The sequence below is a fragment of the Pomacea canaliculata genome, linkage group LG11 (genome assembly GCF_003073045.1).
Source record: "Pomacea canaliculata isolate SZHN2017 linkage group LG11, ASM307304v1, whole genome shotgun sequence".
Classification (NCBI taxonomy): domain Eukaryota; kingdom Metazoa; phylum Mollusca; class Gastropoda; order Architaenioglossa; family Ampullariidae; genus Pomacea; species Pomacea canaliculata.
Window position 1 is genome coordinate 18,488,319 of NC_037600.1, and position 21,072 is coordinate 18,509,390.

At 43.3% G+C, this 21,072-nt stretch overlaps 1 protein-coding gene across 8 annotated transcripts in view; it reads right to left on the reverse strand.

Annotated features, from left to right (window-relative positions):
- Positions 1-8: 8 nt before the first annotated feature.
- The window catches only part of LOC112576142 (band 7 protein AAEL010189-like), a 32,628-nt gene continuing 11,564 nt past the window's right edge, over positions 9-21,072 (reverse strand). For 6 of the 8 annotated variants that reach the window (XM_025258411.1, XM_025258415.1, XM_025258412.1 and 3 more), the window contains 7 exons: positions 9,952-10,067; positions 9,205-9,277; positions 8,514-8,596; positions 6,044-6,247; positions 5,621-5,676; positions 5,161-5,239; positions 9-4,212 (listed from right to left, as the gene is read on the reverse strand). In XM_025258411.1, coding sequence (XP_025114196.1) covers positions 4,024-4,212; positions 5,161-5,239; positions 5,621-5,676; positions 6,044-6,247; positions 8,514-8,596; positions 9,205-9,277; positions 9,952-10,067 — 800 coding nt within the window. In that variant the 3' untranslated portion in view covers positions 9-4,023. Of the gene's footprint in view, positions 4,213-5,160; positions 5,240-5,620; positions 5,677-6,043; positions 6,248-8,513; positions 8,597-9,204; positions 9,278-9,951; positions 10,068-12,377; positions 13,252-20,057; positions 20,511-21,072 lie in introns of those variants that run through there. The other 2 variants (XM_025258414.1, XM_025258416.1) reach the window with 2 other exon arrangements.

The window sequence follows — 21,072 nt, forward strand, 5'->3', positions numbered from 1 at the left end:
ACTTGCAATACTAGGTGGTACAGTTTATTGATGCACAAGACCAGGTGTTGTCAGTAATTACCAAATATACCTTAGCAAACAAAATCAGACCGACACACACACATGTATATATACACACGCACATACATGACAATAACAATGATAATCAGGAGACGTATTGAGCACTGTACCCTGACCAAAACTAGACTCACCATGCTTTACAGAGACAAATGTAAAGCAAGGTTAAAGTAAATACTGAGAAAATATTAAAGGTAAGAGTCATGAAGGAGCTTCCAGCAAAACTCTAAGGTAAAGGTCATCACCTGAGCTTTTGCAAGTTGTTGGGAAGCAAGGTGAAAAACCATTCTTCTTGGGGCTAGTTGCTTTGTTTTTGTGAGAGCAGTGCCATTCTCCTCTCCATCTTGCTACTTTACCTTCTCCAACACTCTGTGGAATCAGATGCCCATTCCCAACAACTGGGTTGATTGAGAAGGGTTGCTGTGTCACATGGGTATCGAACCAGCGCACCTCTGGGTTTGGATGCAGTGTACTAACCCACAGACGTGTATAAGTGGACTGTATGTCTGTCTGCAGAGACCAACACTTAGCCTCTTGCGAATTTACGTAAATGCTTTCTGTTAACTATTCAACAAATAGTGTACTTATCTACAATCAAGTACAATTCTTACTAGATGTTCATCAGCGAATGAATTCATACAAAATGTGTAAAGTTGCAGAAGCTGTAACAACACATACTCTTCCACCCCTCTCCCTGAAGGATGTTAAGCTTTGGTAATTAAACACAAAACCCACATAAAAACAGTCGCTTGCTGCAGACAGGGTAGCAGTCTCCTTCCTGCAAAATCCTTGACTGAACATTCAACATCCTTATACATGTAGTAGGAAGTAGTAAATTTACAGCAGACCTTTACAACATAAATCTAAAAAAAAAAGGACAGCTGTATATTATACACATTTATGTACAAACTGGTTGAAGGTAAGACACAATGTGGTTGTTCTCTTTCAAAAAATTCCCAGCATAAATTTAGAGAATGCACATTTTTCACCCACATTATAAGAAAACAGAACAACTATTTTGGGTTGACTTGTTTTCTGCACTTGTCTATACACTGAATTTTTTTACAAATCGTTTTTATTTTAAGTCTGACTAGCTCCATTTTAAATTGAAGTTTGGCTGCTAGCAACATTTTGTTTTGAAATATGTGCAATTTCTTTCAATACTAGATTATACTAATTAAAATTTCTAAAAACAAGAACCATAGCTCTGTCTGATCTGAGGCTTCCAATAGTTTCAGCTCTCTAACTATCACCAGTTTGAATTGACAACTCCCTGCTCTCGTATGCCAAAATCTACCCCACCAAGACACTATGATATAGTGACACAATAGCATAGGGCATCAGATCAGCAACTCCGTGGATGCTGACAGTCAAAGATATAGTTTAAAAAACAGCTCAAACTTTGAAAGTCTAACTTTCCCTTTCTAGATGCTTTAAAAATATAGATAACTTTACAAAATATATGGCACAGGCTGCTATACCATCAACCAATAGCATTGTGGGTACAAATTGGAAGTTTGTTATATTAAACAATAGGCATTACATGATACAATGGTAATAAACTTTATCAAATCTTCATTATTCTGCATAATCAAAAGCATCTTTTACCCATATTTTACTTTATTTTATTCAATCAGTGGACACTATCCAGGTGGTAAATTTACTGTATGCCATCATTAAGAATCTAACCTGCCAAACCAACTGCCAGCTAATAAATTAAATTAAAACTTACAAAGAACTGGTAATTTGTTTCATTGATCCCATGAATGTAGAAAAACTAAATACAAAATTACAGAAGTTCCAATCAAAACTTTTTACCTTCAGATTTCTTTTCTAAAGATGTACATCAAATGTGAAAGATGTTAATGTTCATTTATCATTAAGTAGAGGCGCAGGCGTCAGCAGTCTGTAGTCGGACTGCTACTATGTATTTTAAAAAACCTCACAAATTTCTGATCTAATTAATGACCATTGATTGTTGAGCAGAAGCTGAGTTCATACCTTGCATGAGAAAACTTTTTAAAAAGCAATGCTTCTTGAGAAAAATGACATTATAAACAACATGTTCATAGATTTTGGTAACATAAAAGAAAGCAAGCATTTAAAAAAAATTCATTTTGAATATTTAAACAGTAAACAATGCCTTCACGACATTTGTCAGACTTTGTGAAATGTGTGCTGCCTCAGAAATTACAGGTGAACGCACCAAGGCCAAAAGGTGTATAACGGCAATAATCAACTACTCTCACTAATAAAACTATAATTTAAAAAAAAATTCTACTTTATCTTGACATAGCTACAGGATCTACTGCAGGTAACATAATGAAAACAAAAACATCCACAAGATGGACAAAATCTTTTAAATGGTATAAATCTACATGTACAGACGAGAAATGATTCTAAAAATAAATCAGATACATGTATCAGGGTGTTTTATACATATTGTGATGGACCTCTGTTCATATGACACAGTGCCACTGTCACACTGTGTCTGACATTCTGATTATTTGCTCCTGCAGCAATTTCACACTTGGCCTAAAGGATTTCATCTGTCTCTTTGCTGTATGGTACAGCATTCATTGTAATAAAACAAGGTCTGCCACTGGCCAAGGATGTTACAGGCTGCTGCTGGCTTCAGCTTTGTTTCAGAAATGTCCAGTGGACCAGCTTGACTACCAAAGGCACACAAGCATATTTAGGTCTCAGAACTCTTTAGGGAAGCTAGTTTTGAAAGTAGCCACAAAACAGCTCCAACCATCTAGGAACCTAAACTTGAACTGGCATAGACAGAGCTTATAATCAAAGACACGAGTAGCGGTGGGAAAGTTTTAATCCTGGCATTTGTTGTTAACAGTAACAAGCAATTATTAGCAATTGCTGTGACCAGTTCCCAAGACTACTAACTACAGTGCCTGACTCCCAGAAGCAACCATCTCTATGACTAGCACAAAGTATCATATATTTTGAATACCACTGAATTCCTTTAAACTGCACAGCAAAACTTATCTGGAAGTAGAGCTCTCACGTCAGAAGGAGACAATAAAATCTGCTTTAAGCAGAAATTCTTTATAATTTTCCTTCATCAATATACTTTCCTCACTTCAGCAATGTTGGAGAACCAGTACATCCCGATGGTAAATTTACTGTATGCCATCATTAAGAATCTAAACTGCCAAACCAACTGCCAGCTAACTTGCAACACACATATAGGGAAATTGTTGTGACTTGGCAAAGGCACCAAGAGGGGCTGATGGTTAAACTGGCTGAAAGATTTTCTGAACATTTGGTTTGTAAAATATACACTCTATACATATCTTGTGTCCAGACTTGGATATACTGATCTTACAAAAGGCATAAGAAGCATTTTAAATTGGTGCAAAGAATAATCACAGCTGTCTCTCTAAACATAAGACGGATCAAGGTAATCATTAAGGAATTTAAAAAAGAAAGGATAGATTATGCACTGAATTAATCTCTTACAGGTGTTGCTAAGTTACTAATATGTCTGAATGAAACATAAGGATCAACATAAAATCTTATAATATAAAACTTTAACAACATTTCAGACAAGGTTTAAATCAACTTGATTGTACTTTATAAGCTATACATCACTATTAAGTTTACCATGCTCTGGTTTTTTGTTTTTTTGGTCTGTTGTTTTTTTCCTTTTAAATTTTTACTTCACTGATGGCACCAGTAAATAGAAGGTTAAAGGCCACTCAAACTCATGTACAACACAAATTGCCTGTTTTTGCAGAGAGACTTCCAGTTCTGTCACAATTTTTACCAGCTCAAAGCTAGAGCAATTGAAACTGAAATGAGAAGAGGCCTAAGAGCGGAACACTTTCTCAAGAGCTGTGGACACTGGATGGTTGCCTACTCAGGCAGAAAGAGAGGGCAACATGTTAAAAATAACAAGAGAGTAAAACAAAATGTGCAGCTGCTTTGATCAACATTTTTTGTACTCTACTTCTTAAGGAAGCTGTGCAGTAAGTCAATGGGCAAGGGAAAGATGATGGTCGAGTTCTTTTCTGCAGATATGGTGTTGAGGGTCTGCAAGTACCTCAGCTGCAATGCAGCAGGCGATTCTGAGATGACATCTGCAGCCTCTTTCAGAGCACGAGAAGCCTTTTGCTCTCCTTCTGCAGCAATCACCTGCACAACATTGTATCACTTGACATTGACATGTCACCCATTGTCCTGGAGAAACCTCACAATCTCAGCTTCTTCATCATTCACACACAAAGACTAGCAAGTAATAACAAGTTAAAAAAGCAGTTAGAACCAAAATGTTCATTCCTACAACTTTGTGTTGGTTCTTACTCTTCTTCAAAACAGATCAGTATAATTTTACAAACTGGCTTCATCATCAATCTTTATTATTTTATTCCATCTAGGAAAAGCTCAGAAGCTGAATATATTTGTTGTCAAACCTAGTGAGCTGGGAAGTAGGGAATTATATTTTATAATTGTATTATAATTGAATTATATTTATATTTTATAATTGCTAACAACGTTAACGATGTATATTAACAATAGTGTGTGTGTGTGAGTACTTGGGGATAAAGTGCTCATGCAGTCTTAGAAAATAGTGTGATGACAATGCTTACAATCTGTGGTTTTTGGTTGTACAGGGTGCACACAAAGTTCGCATATCCCTATCTTTGGGAGGAAACATGTGGTTTGTGCAGCATTCCAGAAAGTTTCCTCACAAATGTTGCAGAATATGAGCAGGATCGAGAACCTGGCGGCACATTCGGTTATGCAGAGGACCCATACAAGCCTTTGTTGTTGCGCCGCTATGCTCCTCGAGGAGTAACAAGGACTAAACTAAGAGGTAACCTTTAGCTTTCAAAATCCTCCCAAAGATAGGGGTATATGGACTTTGTGCACACCCTGTATAAAGCACTCTTCTTGTAGAATGACTAAGTGGGTATGCAACAGGTTTTATACATGCTGGTTATGACATTTTGCTATACATGTAACAGTTGGTATGTATTCTTGCTGCACTTGTTATCAGTTGTCATTGCTGCATGTATAAGTCTTGTGATATTCTATAATGGACATATTAGTAAACGAAATGGTGACTAAAGCTACACAAACCTTAGCACGGGCTTCACGAGTGGCCTCAGCTTCAGCAGCCATAGCTCTCTGGAGCTGGACTGGCAGGCGCACGTCCTTGCTGGAATTAGAAGCAAATTGATTCCTCCAGCAACTGCTGTCTGCAGTATTGTACATGCACCGATTCCTCATAGCTTATTAGGTGTTCTTAACTTATACAGACTATCAATATCAATATAAATATCACAATCTTTATGACCTCAATTACCACTGAGAAAACCAGATATACAAATCTTCTAATATAACAGTCACCGACCAGACTAACATGTGTATAGTAAATCTTCTAATATAACAGTCACCGACCAGACTAACATGTGTATAGTTACATTACAGACATAAAATGCCAAATGCTCTACTTAACTATGTGGAGATTATGACAACACCTGCAAGCAAATACTTAACCATGTCGAGATTATGACAACATCTGGAAGCACATACTCACACTTCAACACGCTCCACCTTCACTCCCCATGGGTCTGTAGCCTCATCAAGGGAGCTCTAGCAATGAAAACAGTGGAATAAGTGTGTGAATCATGGAGTCCACATGCTACAGAGCACTTCCAAAGATGATGTTAAAGTAAGTAGTTTTAATGTGTGAATTGTGCATGTGTGTATGTGTGTGTGCCTACTTGCATTAGTGTGTGTGTATGTGAGAGAGCGAGAATGAGAAGCCATGTGAAATTGTTTATCAGAGCTCTCAGATATTCAGAACATCTGTTGTTTGCTGAAGTAAAACTAACAGAAGGCAATGGGAGGCTAAAAGTTTTTGTTTCAAGACAATAAGATGGTAAAAATTTTCACCAGGTGAAAAGAATCTACTAATACAAGTAAAAAAAGAAAACCTACATCACGTGTGAGAACATACCTGCATCAGGTGGCTAATTGTCTCGCGTTCTGACAGGATCTCCGCCAAATTCTTTGTGCCCAGCACATTACGGAGAGTTGTGGCTGCCAGCAGACGCGTTGAACGGTTGGAATCTTCCACATTTGTAATGGACATGGTGGCATTCTGAACTCGGTAGTACACCACAGCATCCACAGCGACAGTGACCGAGTCTCGGGTCAGGACCTGGGGACATGAAATGCAAGGTACATCATCCAGTCTGCAACACGCATATCTAAACAAATGATGACACGTCCAGGGCTAAAAACAAATACACATTGGTCCAGCACAGGCCAGTGACACTGTTCTCAGCTCTCAGATGTATCAGAACCAAGTCAAGCACCCTCAGTTTCTAGGAGCATGAGGTCAACCTCTAGTCTCAGATGAAAAAGTACAATATGCAAGAAAAAGGGGGAGCGCATTTAACTTTCAAAAAGTGCTATAAACTTGAAAAGTAAGTTTTCTTTATTACTGCCAAGATCGCGTTCCTAAAGTTTTTGAAGACGAGACCAGAGTGCCCACCAATACCAATGTCGACTAATTAACTAAAAATCAAGCAAAAACCTACGATTTACCACTATCAAATCGATTCTGTGCCTTTTTTAGGAAGTGGTGGTGGTAGTGATGGTGGTGGGTGCTGTTTCCGATGTCAAAGCTAGTAAATAGGAAGAACTAGCATTACTGAAGGAGTCTCTCGACAGCACATTCTTTGCATTAAAGAAGCTGCACAACTCATTTCCATGGCGATAACAACTTTTGCTGCCTGCCCAGCTTTGCTCGGACTATCAGCAGAGGCTGTAGGGGTTTAGGATGCATTGGTGCTTTATGCTGTCAGCAGATACAACTCTATCATGGCCAAGCAGCCGGCCCTGGAAAAAGGTGCCATATGCAGAGAAAGAACCGCATGCCCTAGATGAGATCTGAACCCAGGACAGCCAATCTTTACTGTATTGGTGTTGCACCACAGGGCCACCCTACTCGGGATATCGGCGACATGACCCGTTAATTCCGATGTACAGGCCAAGGATTCTCACCCCACCCAGGGTTAGGGGTTAAAAACGGATACTGAGGAAAAAAAATCCTGTAAACAAAAGCAACTTCCTATCAATGGTGACTATCGCACCTCACTACCCTGTGTTTGTGGTGAGTACAGCAGCACCAGTGTCTGTGGGTAACAGGGCGGCACTGACAGAGGGTAAGTATACATAGGTATATAGGTGATGCTGCTCCTGCAACCTCATCATGACAACAGAGTTTTCCTTGAACGATGATAACGATGCATGGCAACAGGCCAGGGTTCTCTCGGCGGTGTCTGCTACACAGCGGGGCACAATTAGCCGTTAGACGCAACGACATCTCAGCCCATCAACGACAGCGCTCTGTGTATCTGTGTGTGGTTGTGTCTGTAGCTGTGTGTGGGCCTGTGTGTGTGTGGCTGTGTGTGCGTAGCTGTGTATGGGGGTGCGTGTGTATCTGTGTGTGTGTTCGTGCTCGCAATAATTCTTTGCTATAAAAGGATCGAGGGATGGGAAACTGTTATAGGCAGTTGTCGAAAAGGTTAAAGCTCGATCCCAATCACACACCACAGCAGTCATGGCAAAGATCTCTTGTCAAGATAAAAATGCACGCAGGGGAAAAGCTGACAGAATTCCATCCAGGCCCACAAACAATGGTGTAAACAGTCTCTATCTCCCTCTATGTGTATGTACGCATTGTGGATGCCGACAGCTTGTGTGAGTAAGAGTGAGTACACGGTGAGTGCACCAGGACGGGAGCGAAGTCGCCAAAATACCGGCGGACTGATCCTACAAGTTGTCCTCAGTGTTCAAAATCGTTTTAAAAATCAAGTGTTAAATGTCAAGACTTGTGTTTTCAGCTTTGTCTCTCTCTCATCTAATGATGGAGGAGAAGTTGTAGCCACTCAGCTCCAGCCTCCAGAGATGGGCTGAAGGAACAGGTAGCCCAACATTTCACATCCTGGCAATCAGACAGCAGACACGCATCGACAGACACGCAAACAACAGTCAACTAGCATCAGTGTCATGACACTCGTCTCTGTCGTGACACCACGTACACTGTCATGACAGTGCTGGGTGTCATTAGCAGCTGATAAACTGCTCTACACTGAGTCCACAAGCACCAGCTATCGTTGTTCTACAACAGGTACGCAAGTAGCATGTGACTTATGGCTGGTCAGGACAAATACAGCTTCAAGTCTTCAGACTCAACATAATAATAACAACAATAGCAATAATAAACTCGTCTGTACCTAAGGATGTATTAGCCAAGCGAAGTTCAGGTAAACGTATTGCAGAAGTCAATAATTTGAATATCTGAAGAAGCTCATCAATACAAAACCCACAATAATAAGGAGAAGAAAGAGGAAAAGGAGAGAGACCAGTCTGCCTGCAGTGGAAGGTATTTGTGAGAGAGAGAGAAATAGCGAGCTCACCTCTTGCGGAGGAACATCGAAGGACACTGTTCTCAAGTCCACCTTAGTGTAGGAGTCCATGCAAGGAATGATAAAGAACAAACCTGAGGACAGACAGTAAATATTATTTGCTGTACAAAACATGGGATGTGGCAAGACTCAATCATGTCGGTGACCTAACTACTCCGCTCATACACTCATGCACTTTGTTACACCCGTGACATTTTTTTATTCTACTACAAATCATTTTGAGTTGAGTACAGACTACATATATCACAGCAGTAGTGAGAGAAGACATGGAGATATGTAGGGCTGGTTCAAGGCCTGTCCTGATGACCTACAGAAATACCAGGGAGAATGACCAGTCATCTTGCGGCTGCTGTGAGGGGCTGTGTATGACTCCTGACACATGTGCGGCCTTCCTTTGTTGTTTTTTATTATTAATTTATGAATACATGTATTTAATGGACTGTAGCTGCATAACATCACATGACCAACACCTGGTGTAGATGTGTAGCATCATATAATCAGCACCTGGTGCACAGGCCTGTCAATCCATGACTGGGTCTGCAGTTAAGGTCGTGAGTAGCAATAAAACTGTGACAAAGTATACTGCCACTGACACCAGTCAAAATACACCCCACCCCACCGAGAATCACTTGGGTAGCTCAGGTGAGAAAGGTGAATAAGGGGATGGTGAGAATGTGATTACCTGGTCCCTTGGCTCCGCCGGCCACCAGACGCCCCAGTCTAAAGATCACCGCCCGCTCATACTCCTGAACCACCTGTAGAACATCAAAGACAAGGGTGTTAATAAGAGAAACGCTTACTCACGCCTTTACTGTCAAAATGAGCATTCATCCTATTTATATTTGATTATATATATATATCGGCAGGTGTGTCTAGCGTCTGTGGATGTGTGTGTGTGCGTTTGTCTCCTCTTCTTCTGACCATCAACCCTTTCCTGGCTTGTCTGATAAAGCTGCACCTTATAAAAGCCAGGCCTCTGTATCCTGATTTTTCTAAGGCAATCTCTCCGATGATGCTGGCTTCTTGCCATTTTTATAAAATGTTTTTTCTGCAGCTTGATGCAACTGTTTATCAGCGTGCAGCTCATCTCTCTCTCTTCTTTACCTTCTCAAGATATTTAAGGAGTCATATACTTATTCAGCAGCTGGTCGACTAAGGGTATTTCGCAACTGGGTATTACCCAGACGGGTATCAAACAGGCACACCCCAGATGCCCTACCCACTTGGCTAGTGGTTCGTTTATTGTTCTGGCGAGAAAGTGCTTCTACCTACAGGTGATTTCGCACTATGAGAGAAAAGGAAGGGGGAAGAAACCGAGTACAGGGAGAATACTTCCGACGACCGACCCTGCAAACCACCCGGCTATTCTCTTCCTCGTGTTTATAAATCATTGAGTGTAGTCTTTTTAACCCAAACTTGAGGAACTGACCTTCATGCACAGGCACAAGGAGAAGGGGAAGGTGATGACGATCATGAAGATGGAGAGAGCGTACAGCACGTAGCCACAGCACCCGATGTCGCCGCCATCATCTCTACGCATGGCATCTGTGGACAAACAATGAACACATCAGGACATGTCACAGCCATCATGGGGTGATGTTGACCACAAGTCGACAGTGACACTGAGTGAGACATAATGACATAGCAGTCAACTGTCAACCGTCAACGTGGCATATCAGTTAATGGTGAACAGAAGATGTTTGTTTGTTGTCCACACTAGCAGTCAACCATAGCAGATGTCAGCTTGCAACAGTCTTTATGAGAATGACAAAATGATCGACTCGGATGATCTTGTCAGACATTCAGTACAAACCACAGTATTCAAAGCTTGTTTACATCCGGGTCTTTTGCACTTCTGCGCATGTAAAGAGAACATTCAGAAACGTGAAGGTGAAGGAGTGTTACGTGTTACAGGGGAGATAAAGTACCCGCCAACTTTTCTTTGTGTGCCCCCCTTTTAAAGTTACGCTTGAGACCGCCTTCTTGAAATGAAATTTGTTCACCCGTAAATTCTGAAGGCCGCCAGAAGAGCTGGACTAACTTTAAAAGACTTTCAAGTTTCGTAAGGGATTTGTCTTCCTGCTGGTTGCCAAGGTTTCCAACAAGTTTTTTTTTTTTTTTTTTAACTCTAGTGGGTAGCCTGTGGCGACGCTAGAGAAAACTCAGGACCGTAGCTCCTGGCTACCAGTCATGTGATGTGGCGCACCCTACATGCAGGGACCAGGCATGTGTCGCAATGTGGAAATAATGGTCAGAATGGTGCCTGAATCACGTGACTATCAGCCCTCTCTGTGAGTGCGGCGACACTTCTTACATCCACGGCACTACAACAATGGCCAACAGCAGGCAGTCTCTCATCGTCTCTCATTCCCCCAACATCCATCCACCCTTTCCCAGCGAGAGAAACAGTTAGAGAGTGGGGTTAGGGGCAAACATTCCCATTATCAAATTTGGACAATTTTCACAAAAAGGAAAGGACACAAATGCTCACTGACATTTCATTACGAAGCGATTGAACGTGAACCGCAATACATGAAGTCTCATCACGATGACGCCCCGGGTACACGGTGGACAGCCACTGGAAGCCATGTTGCTGGCTCTGAGTTGCTGGCTCACCTAATCTTTTTAGTGTGGTCGACACTGATTTAGCGGAATGAAACAGCACTGGCTTCTCCTTCCCCACAGAAAACCTAGAGTGGCAGTCGATGTGAGGTGAGTGGGAGGGGAGGACACCCCCATTTCTCTGGATGCAAAGATGTCTTTACCAGGAAACTTGCCGAAAAAACTCTGGTGAACGTTTTCACGAGACGCCAAAACTCTTGCGAGGTCGCAGGGTGCACCGATCATGGGTGGATTTTGTGAAACCCAAGACTTGCAACATGGGTGTCCATGGCAGACTGCAACATCGGATAGCGTGCAACACAGGTGTATAGGACTGACTGTACAACACAGGTGTACAGGACTGACTGTACAACACAGGTGTATAGGACTGACTACAACACAGGTGTATAGGACTGACTACAACACAGGTGTACAGGACTGACTGTACAACACAGGTGTACAGGACTGACTGTACAACACAGGTGTGTAGGACTGACTACAACACAGGTGTACAGGACTGACTGTACAACACAGGTGTGTAGGACTGACTACAACACAGGTGTATAGGACTGACTACAACACAGGTGTATAGGACTGACTGTACAACACAGGTGTGTAGGACTGACAGTACAGCACAGGTGTGTAAAGGCCATCCCCTAACTTTTTCAGGGCCTCATCAGGTCCAGCTTTACACGAGGGCGGCGCCCTTGTCCTCTCCCTCGCTACCTGACCTTCCCCACCCCTCTATGGAGTCAGGTACCCATTCCCAATATTTTGGCGACTGGGAGAAGTTTGCTGCACTAACTTGGACTTGAAGCAGCGCTCTAACCACTCGGCTATCCGCCTCCCTACGACAGGGATGAATAGGACTGATTGTACATTCTACTTTTCAAGACTTTCCCAACACTGCCCTTATTTACCAGCTTTACATGTCTGTTGTTGTTGTTTGTGTACGTTCCACGTACGATTATGTGGTCAGGGATAAACGTTACATGTCGCGATGCAGTCAAGTATAAAAATGACATTTTATGATGTTCTCCAGGACAAATATCTGTACCACGATGTGGTCAAGGATGTGGTTACATGCCATAATTTGGTCAAGAGTAAATAGTACACGTCACGATGTGAAGCAGGATAAACATGTAACGTCACAACATGGTTAAAGATAAACAGTAGTAAGCTGTGGTCCGAGCACGAAACTACCCTGTAGTCACTACAACTGTAACTGGAGTCTCAGGAAGTTGCTGAACTCACCATCTTCCGGCTTGACTCTGTTGTTGACAGAAGTGGAGGACATGTTGTTGTCGCAAGAGGAGGTGATGGTTGTCTTCCTACTGACCTCTGACTGATAACCTTTCAACCCTCAGCTACCGACATCACAGCCAAACACTAAACACTGCAACACACAAGTCGTAGTGCTTTACACCGACGACTACCAGAGGTGAGCTCAGTTCGCAGCCTCCGACTCAGCGCGTGTTTCCCAGCAACAGTTTCCTTCCCAAGCAATATCCTGTGGCTAGCCTTGATCGGGTCACGGGCTGTGGGCTTATCTCCACGGCATTTATACCACGTGATGTGTGTTGTCTTCAGTCTCCTTTATCTTTTGTTTTCTGCTCGTTTCTCTCTCTCTCTCTTTCTCTCTCACTCACTACAGTATGTAGCTCAGGCAAAGTGAGTTCACTGCCCCCACCTTGCTCCACAAGATGTTACCTGTATCAGTCGGGTATCCGTCACAGATGCAATCTGCGGCCGTCTATCTCTGAAGTTAACCACCTACTAATGTCCTACTTGTACACGGCCCGTGATTCAACACCAGTCAACAGCTTTTGTGTGCAGCCAGTGTGCGGTTAGGTTCTGCCAGTCGTGTACCTTTGTTGCCTGTGGGGCACATCAAGCCGCACCATGCGATCTGTTCTGTACGTGCACAGGACGTAGCGACGTAGAGTAGGCGCCGTGTGGTGTCACTAGTGTTGCTGGTGGTGTTTTGCACGGTCCTCGTCTCCCTGACCACGTGAAGGAGTGGGCAACCAGTGTGTGAGCTGAATACCTCAGAATTGAATGTTCGATCCTCTGGACCCTCACAAAGAGATTATCGATCTCGCCGAAACCAATCACACCTACAAGCTCCCGCCGTCCCTCGGGTTCCTGCCTGGCAACCCCCCCAAACACCACACCCGCTACCCCTCGTCGCCATGACTGAGCCGTGACCAGCATGCATTGCGAAATACGCTTATCATTGCAACATCCGACGGCAGCCTTCACCAGAGGGCGCTGCTAAGTACTTCCATGATGCAACACATTGCTTGTAGTGGAGAGCTGAAGCCGTCTTCATGTGGAAAAGTAGGTGAAGACACTTCAAGCGCAGTGCATTCCACGCCGGCACTTTGAAGTTTGTTTGTAAATTAACGATCGCAGTGAAATGAAGGATCAATGTAGCTACACCAGCCTGGGACTAGCAGGCTCCTTGTCGTCTGTAGCTTCATCCAGTATCTTCTGTCATCCACTACACCTGGATGAACCTTTCCCAGAATAAGACGAAATGCTCACAAACATTCTAAGAAAATATTGTATTAACAACATTTAAAACATACAAACAACCAACTCATTCTCGTCCAACCACTATGACTTGTAGCTCGTCACTTGCACGAAACAAGACCACGATCAGCAACAAACGAAGCAATACAAATGTCCACTCAAGATAGAGAAGACGAACAAAGAAGCCCTAAATATTTCTTCGCTTGGCAGCGAGGTCCTTGTGCTCGCAGAAAAAGACAGAACGATAAACAGCTTGCAAGGAACAAAAACAAAGCCTGTCAAGAACAGGAAGGAATGACAGAAGGGAAAAAAGTTAGCTACCAGCTACTGAAGATGTTCACGAACTAGACGAACATGGCCTGCCTAATAAAAGGAGTGTGACAAATGTGCAGGAGCGGGTGATGCCAGACACCGGGACCAGAGTGGGACGGGAGCGCCAGCAGGTTTGTCTCACATTCAAGGTTGGCGTGAGCTGACATCATCTCCATACTCTACAAGCACTCGTCTCACAACATCCCACATCAGGGAGCAATAAAACAGAGATTACACTAATGTAGGCAGTTTCCCAGTCAGCAATGCTCGTCAGGTTACAATGGTCTGCATACACAAATTGGGCGATGAGGTCAGAACATGTATTGCGGTGATACCATCTCATTTCTGCACGGAGACATTTCAGACAGAGGGCGACCTGCATGCACGGCAGCAGGCGGAAGCATGCACGTGCATATTTTACTAACCACGCGCCACTCAGGGACTTTTTTCCCAGCACGACATCATGGCTGCCAGAGTAATGGATGTTCTCTCTTCTAGATTGCCCACCTGCAAGGTAGGGGAGTATGTTGTGAATCGAGGCGGTTATATGAAGACAACTGTTAAGAGCAGAGGACAGTGTGTTTAGTGACAAGCTGACCATGTTGAGACACACCCTTTGTCGGGGCTAAAGCAAGCTCATTCGTGGCAAGCTATGGCAACCACAAGATATCGGGTAGTCTAGTACCTAAACTGGCATCTTCAGGTCAGCAGAAGAGGCATGGCTCAGACATGGATGTCAAGACTAATGGCATTAAGACGATCGCAGGACCATCACAATTCACCTCCAATCGCCTGGATTCCTTCTGATTTGTCTTACAAACAAAAGAAAACTATCCCGTCTGTCTCCACAAAAATTACTATACCATGAAGAAACAAATTCTCAACAAGAGAAAAACAACAAGTAGCATTATCTCATGGAAAGTTGACATAGCTACATTGACACATGAATGCAATAATAATACTTCATGGAATGTGAAACTATATTCACACATACACGTGAAACTACCTTCACACGTACACGTGAACGAGGAACAAACATCTCTTTCGCATCCCGGCCACTCAAACATAAGACCCACTGGAAGAAGACTGCGGCGGTTGCCCAAATGTCCCGCAACAAGTGCTTTTCTCTCCCGAACCGCTGCCGCACTTACAATCAAACCGGAAGTCATTTAGGGAGATGATGTAGTGGTAAAGTTGTCTGCCTTTAGCAAACATAAAACATGCTCGATCTTCCACTAGCGACACCTATCAGCGCGAGTCCTTAATGAGCGACATATCTCACGCCTGATCTCTTCTACCCAGCCAACGGGATCTTCGTGAGTAAGCCAGCATGCAGCCAATGTAGTCAGTATGCAGCCAATGTATCCAGTATGCAGCCAGTGTAGTCAGTATGCAGCAAGTGTAGTCAGTATGCAGCCAATGTATCCAGTATGCAGCCAATGCAGCCAATTTAGTCAGCATGCAGCCAGTGTAGTCAGTCAGTGTAGTCAGCATGCAGTCAATGTAGTCAGCATGCAGCCAAAGAACTGCTGACAAACGGTCGTTGTGTCCTGTCTACGTCATTGCACGGGTCGTCCAGTCACGAAGCCTCCTTCACTACTTGCAGTGTTCGACTCTTACTGTGACTCAGCCACCTCTGCCGACCACCATAAGCATTGGGTGGAAGCAGCTTCACGACATCCTGCAGCATGACCACATGACACACAATCCCCGTGGACCTGAGGTTGACGTGTCCGTGCGGCTGTTCATTGCGACAAACTACACAGCGTGCATCAGAGGATAATGAAATACATTTAGTTTGTTGTACTTCAAATCTTATATGAATATAAAATAATAACCGATTTCAAAGTCCATTAAAAATCAATTAAAATTGACAACAGACAAATATTTATATGTGACAATCGCAATAGCCTTTTCTCTGAAAGCATGACATCAAACAGGTGCCGCTGCAAATAAAAATGTTTCCACCCCAAATGAAAATCGCTTTATTCGAAAATGTCAGGAGCCGGGGGAGGCACCCCTGTAGAATTTGCTACCTCGCTGCCCAACATAACATTTAGATAGAATTAAAAATTTAGTGACTCGTCTGTCAACATGATCACCAGTCCTTCGGGTATCATTAAGTCTGAACACCCGGAGGTATTGCGTGAAGCGTCCAATCAACGCTGGCCTCGCCACAAAATATGTCAACAGAAGGCGAAATTAAAATTCTACAACCCTGATATGATGTTATTGCCAGCATTGTCGACTATGGCGACATGGTGTGACAGTTCATAAACTGTTTTAGTGGTCACGTGCCTGGTGGTTAGCAAGAAATAGTCTACCGCTGCTGTCTCCCCTGAGTCTTCACCAACATTTTAAAAGACAATTAATTGCCTCACTGGTTTCAAGTGGGATTAATCGACCATGTCTCACAAATAAAGCGGACTCGCAAGTTCTAAACTCTTATTGTGCACTCATCTCTCAACAGGTTAACTGACCACCCAGTGATGAGCCTACATCGCCATCCTCAGACACCTGCTCCCTAACTACAGGCCCTGAAAGTCAGTCGACTGGAACGCTTCAAGTTACCCTCATCAGTTCTCTCATTCACACACACGGACATATATATTCCTAAGTGTAAAACGTGGCAATAGTTTTCTCCCCTTCCCCAGCTAAAACACATCACAATCACAATCGTACTGTAATAGTTCTCTCCCCCTCCTCAGCCAAATTATCCCCCATCGCCATGAAAGCGGGGCGATGTTTACAAAAGTCATGCTTTGTCATTATTATCGCCACCTCGGTAGGCTCTTGTTTACTCGGGACACGTTTGTCCATTAAATGCGATGGCAGAGGAGTGATTTATGACACCAGCTTTGACTCCCGGCCAAGTGCGATTATTTACAGACACGGTTATCTGCCCCACGCCGGCACTTTGGCCACGACTGAGTGCAGATGCCCCTGGTAAGTGCTGAAGCCGCATGAAAACCACTCACTGGGTCAGAGATTACAGGTGTAACAAGCAGCAACAGCTGAACTCATCCCCCACCCCAGCCCCACACACACATATCACGAAATTAGAAAGATGTGTTTAGTTTTCCTCCTTTTCAATCTTGGTTACGGAAAGCAGTTTTTATTGAGCTCTACTCACAGCTTCACATGAAAAGCATGTACTTACCAACTTACAGGATTAACCCTAAGGACTAAGGGCATCAGGGGAGCATTGGACTCAGGTTCTTACTGGACAGAGATTATGTCACCAGCTGCACAGGATGAGCCTCACGAATACTCAGACATCCTTTTAGTTGCAAGAGACTATCTTGTCTTGTTTTCTTTGTTAACAGGCTACCTTGTTACTTTTCTGAAATACTTTTTTACTTTCATAACAAACTTTGTTACTTGACGCTTACCGAATAATGTCATATTAAAAGTCAAATATATATATATTCAACTAAATGTTATGTGCTTTATAGCTTAAAGGCCACATCTGGGGTGTGTTCGTCTTGACCGTGATAATGATCCAACAGAAATCCATATTTTCCCAGTTGCCAGCCACATAAAGCAGGGAAGATAACTCGATCGTTTGTCATCAAAACAGACATACAGAGATAAATGAAAAATCTTTGTTTAAGAGGGTAACCGAATAAGCAAAAGTTATGCTTTTTACAGCCCTCGGACAGAAATACTACATTCATTCAAAAGAAGGCAATAAAAACAATGAGAGAAATAATGATATGTACAAACATGATGGTGGATATCTGAACTGAGAGAGATACATACAGATAAAACAAAAAGAAAAATGGGACGAAAGGAGGAGAGAGATGCATCCTCCATGGTAAAATGCGACTATGAGACCCTCTTTTGATATTATTATTACATGATCGATTGACTGCTCATGCACTTGTAAAGCTGACACTGATCAATATCATCTGTCACCCGAGACAGAGTGAAATAAAATATTTATCTCGAGTTAAGCGCTGCAATAGTCTAAAGCACTCAGGTCCGCCTCTCATCAAACCTCAACTACAGCAGGCTTATCGCGGAACCCTTGTAACACAACTAACACAACAACTAACACAACAACTAACACAACAACTAACACAACAACTAACACAACAACTAACACAACAACTAACACAACTACCAACACAACTACACACGGCTAACATTTGACTGAGGATGGGTCATTCCATATTGTAAACTGTTTCGACAATAATTGTTGATTCTTTTACTGATCTGCGATTTGTGGTACATTTCTAACATTATAAATTCAAATAAAACTCGTGGCAACTGGTACAGCTGATACTTCTTCAAAAAAGAAAAAGGAATTCGAAAGAATATTTATTTGCACTGCAGTGCGTTTCAGGTCATCACTAAGAACTGTCAGCCATTGAAAACATTTCTCGCCTCTCACCATTACCAGCTGTCAGAACTTACTATTACAGTCAACACAAGTGGCAATCAAAGCACTAGCTTAGACAGTCAGACCTGACACTTTCTGGCAAGGTGCTACTCTCGGTAAGAACTAATTAACAGGCAAAAGCATGTGAGAACGCTCTCCTTCCTGGCTTTTCCTGTTCCAGCTAATATAATCTATTCCTGGAGATAAAATAAAAACACAGACACGGATATTTTCAGAGTCCTCTCAAACAGAAATGAATTAATCAGAAAGTGATACAGTAAATGTATTTTACACATTCCCGCACTACAGACAACACATGTCGGTGAGGCGGGCGGTCCAGTGGTGCAATGGTTATCGACTGTCAGAAGATTGGCTGTCCTGGGTTCAAATCTCGTCTCGGGCAAGCTGTTGTTTGTCTGCATGTGGCATCTTTTTATGGGCCTGGCTGCTTTGCCATGATACATTTTTAGTTGCTGAGGGTGTAAAACACCTTCCCCTCACCTCATGACTCCGTTTCTGCTTAGTCTTGGTGTCCCAGTATTCCTGGTAATCCTCTAGTCACTCTTCAGTTAAACTTGCTTTGTAAGAATAATAAGGCACTTATACAGAGGTGGACGGAGGGCAATGCTTGACAAAATGAGCAGCGTGGGAAAGAAACAGCAACACGGCTGCAGGTTTCAACCACAGAAAGAGAGACAGAAATGACAGGAACTCGAGACCAGCGATTTAAGATGTCCCCCAAAAGAAAGAAGTCTTAAGAGCGATCGTGAAAGCACACACACACAGATATACACTTGACTACATCAGCTGCGCGTTCAAATCCCTTTCATAACTGTTTGCAGGACACTTTCGACAGATATTGTGAATCTTTTTTAGGACGCAAACTTTACAAGGTTTAGCATTCAACTTAAATTGTTGCTACAAAGCTTCCGTTTTCCACAAACCGAGAGGGTGAGAAAGAAGGTCAGAGGTCACTGAGAGATTCTGACTCTGAATTCCTCACACTGCAGCTGCACACAGGAAGGAAGTAGAAGACCGTTATGGAGTGACCTCTCGACCTCTGTCCGACTCTCACGACAAGCTGTAAACAAGTGGGTCTCAATGAATCATTTTCATTCATTCGTTCGATTTTTTTTTCTCTCTCACAATACAACAATAGCAGTTGCGCGCAGCAGGCAAGACTGGTCATGTTGTCGACATCCTTGACACTTTGTTTACCGAAAGTTTTTCGTTCGAGATCCGCTTAGACCAGGGGAGGGCCAAGGACGGCCCATCTGCCAGAATGTGAAAAGCACTTGTTTTCATTTTTTAAAAATTTAGCCTAGTTTAATTTGAATGAAATTTATCAAGTTCAACGTCGTTAGAAATCGGCAGTTCGTAACACTGACCCCGCGTACTGTTATCTACCTATTTATATACCGACCCCACGGTCTGTTATCTACCTATTTATACACTGACCCCCATATACTGTTATCTACCTATTTATATACTGACACCACGTACTGTTATCTACCCATTTATATACTGACCCCAACGGACTGTTATCTACCTATTTATACATTGACCCCACGTACTGTTGTCTACCTATTTATATACTGACCCCGACATACTTTTATCTACCTATCTATACACTGACCCCACCTACTGTTATCTACCCATCTATACACTGACCCCACGTACTGTTATGCACTGACCCCACTTACCGTCTCTACCAGGTCCCTGACTACTCTCGCCCTTGTGGTGGTTGGAAGCCTCCATCCTTCCTCACACTCGTATCAATGCCGAGGCAGCGACGGCCAGTCTCGTGCACAAGATGCAGCGCGCTGCCAACACCCGTTAGCTACAGCAACCACTGCACGTCGCCCTCACAGCTGGACGAGGAGAGAACACGGACCGACTTGATGCAACATGGACGAGCCACTGAAGTGAGAGGTAGTGGCGGTACATCAAGTGAGGGACACACCAATGGTCCAGATATCTCCACACTGCCTCTCTCTATCTCTGGGCGCGCCCTTCTCTCTCTCTCCGGCCTGGTTGGGCGCCAGACAGCAAGCCAGCCGCTGACGAGGCTGCGGAGATAGTGCGGCAGTAACCAGGGTATCAGCGTGCTCAGCGACCAGCAGCCGCCATGCTGCGGAGGGCGGGCTGTGGTCACGTGATTCCACTCCCCATTGACTGCTGTGCTCAGTTTGCAAGACATGCAAGTGCTGCGCAGATGACCCGTAGGAATCATCGTACCTGACTTGAAATGTCGCTTGAGTCTGAAATCATTCTCTTACTAAAAAGAAAAAAATTGACAGGAAGCTTTTGCGATATTAATCACTGGCCTTGTATGTAAAACTTTTCTTGTCGTCTGTGGATATTGCATCCGCCTATCTACCCTGCTGGATCGAGTGGCCAGCCCAAGATAAACTTCCGAAGAACAACTTTCCGCCTGATGCCGAAAGATTTGAACCAAGCCAGTTTTTAATGGCTTCTGGTAACAAACGGAACCAGAGAAGGGGCAGGCGAGAACATACACCACCCAACTGAAGTATCAGCTCAAAACCTCTTACAGATCAGTCACTGTGTACACTGTGTTTAGTAGTTTACATTTTCTCCATAAACAGCACGAACAAACAAACTGCCAAAAAGATTGTGTGTTAGTGTATATCAGTATTCTTGAGAATCGCGAGTTACATGTCTGTCAGCTGTGTTAGTCCGCGAGGTTTCTGAGCT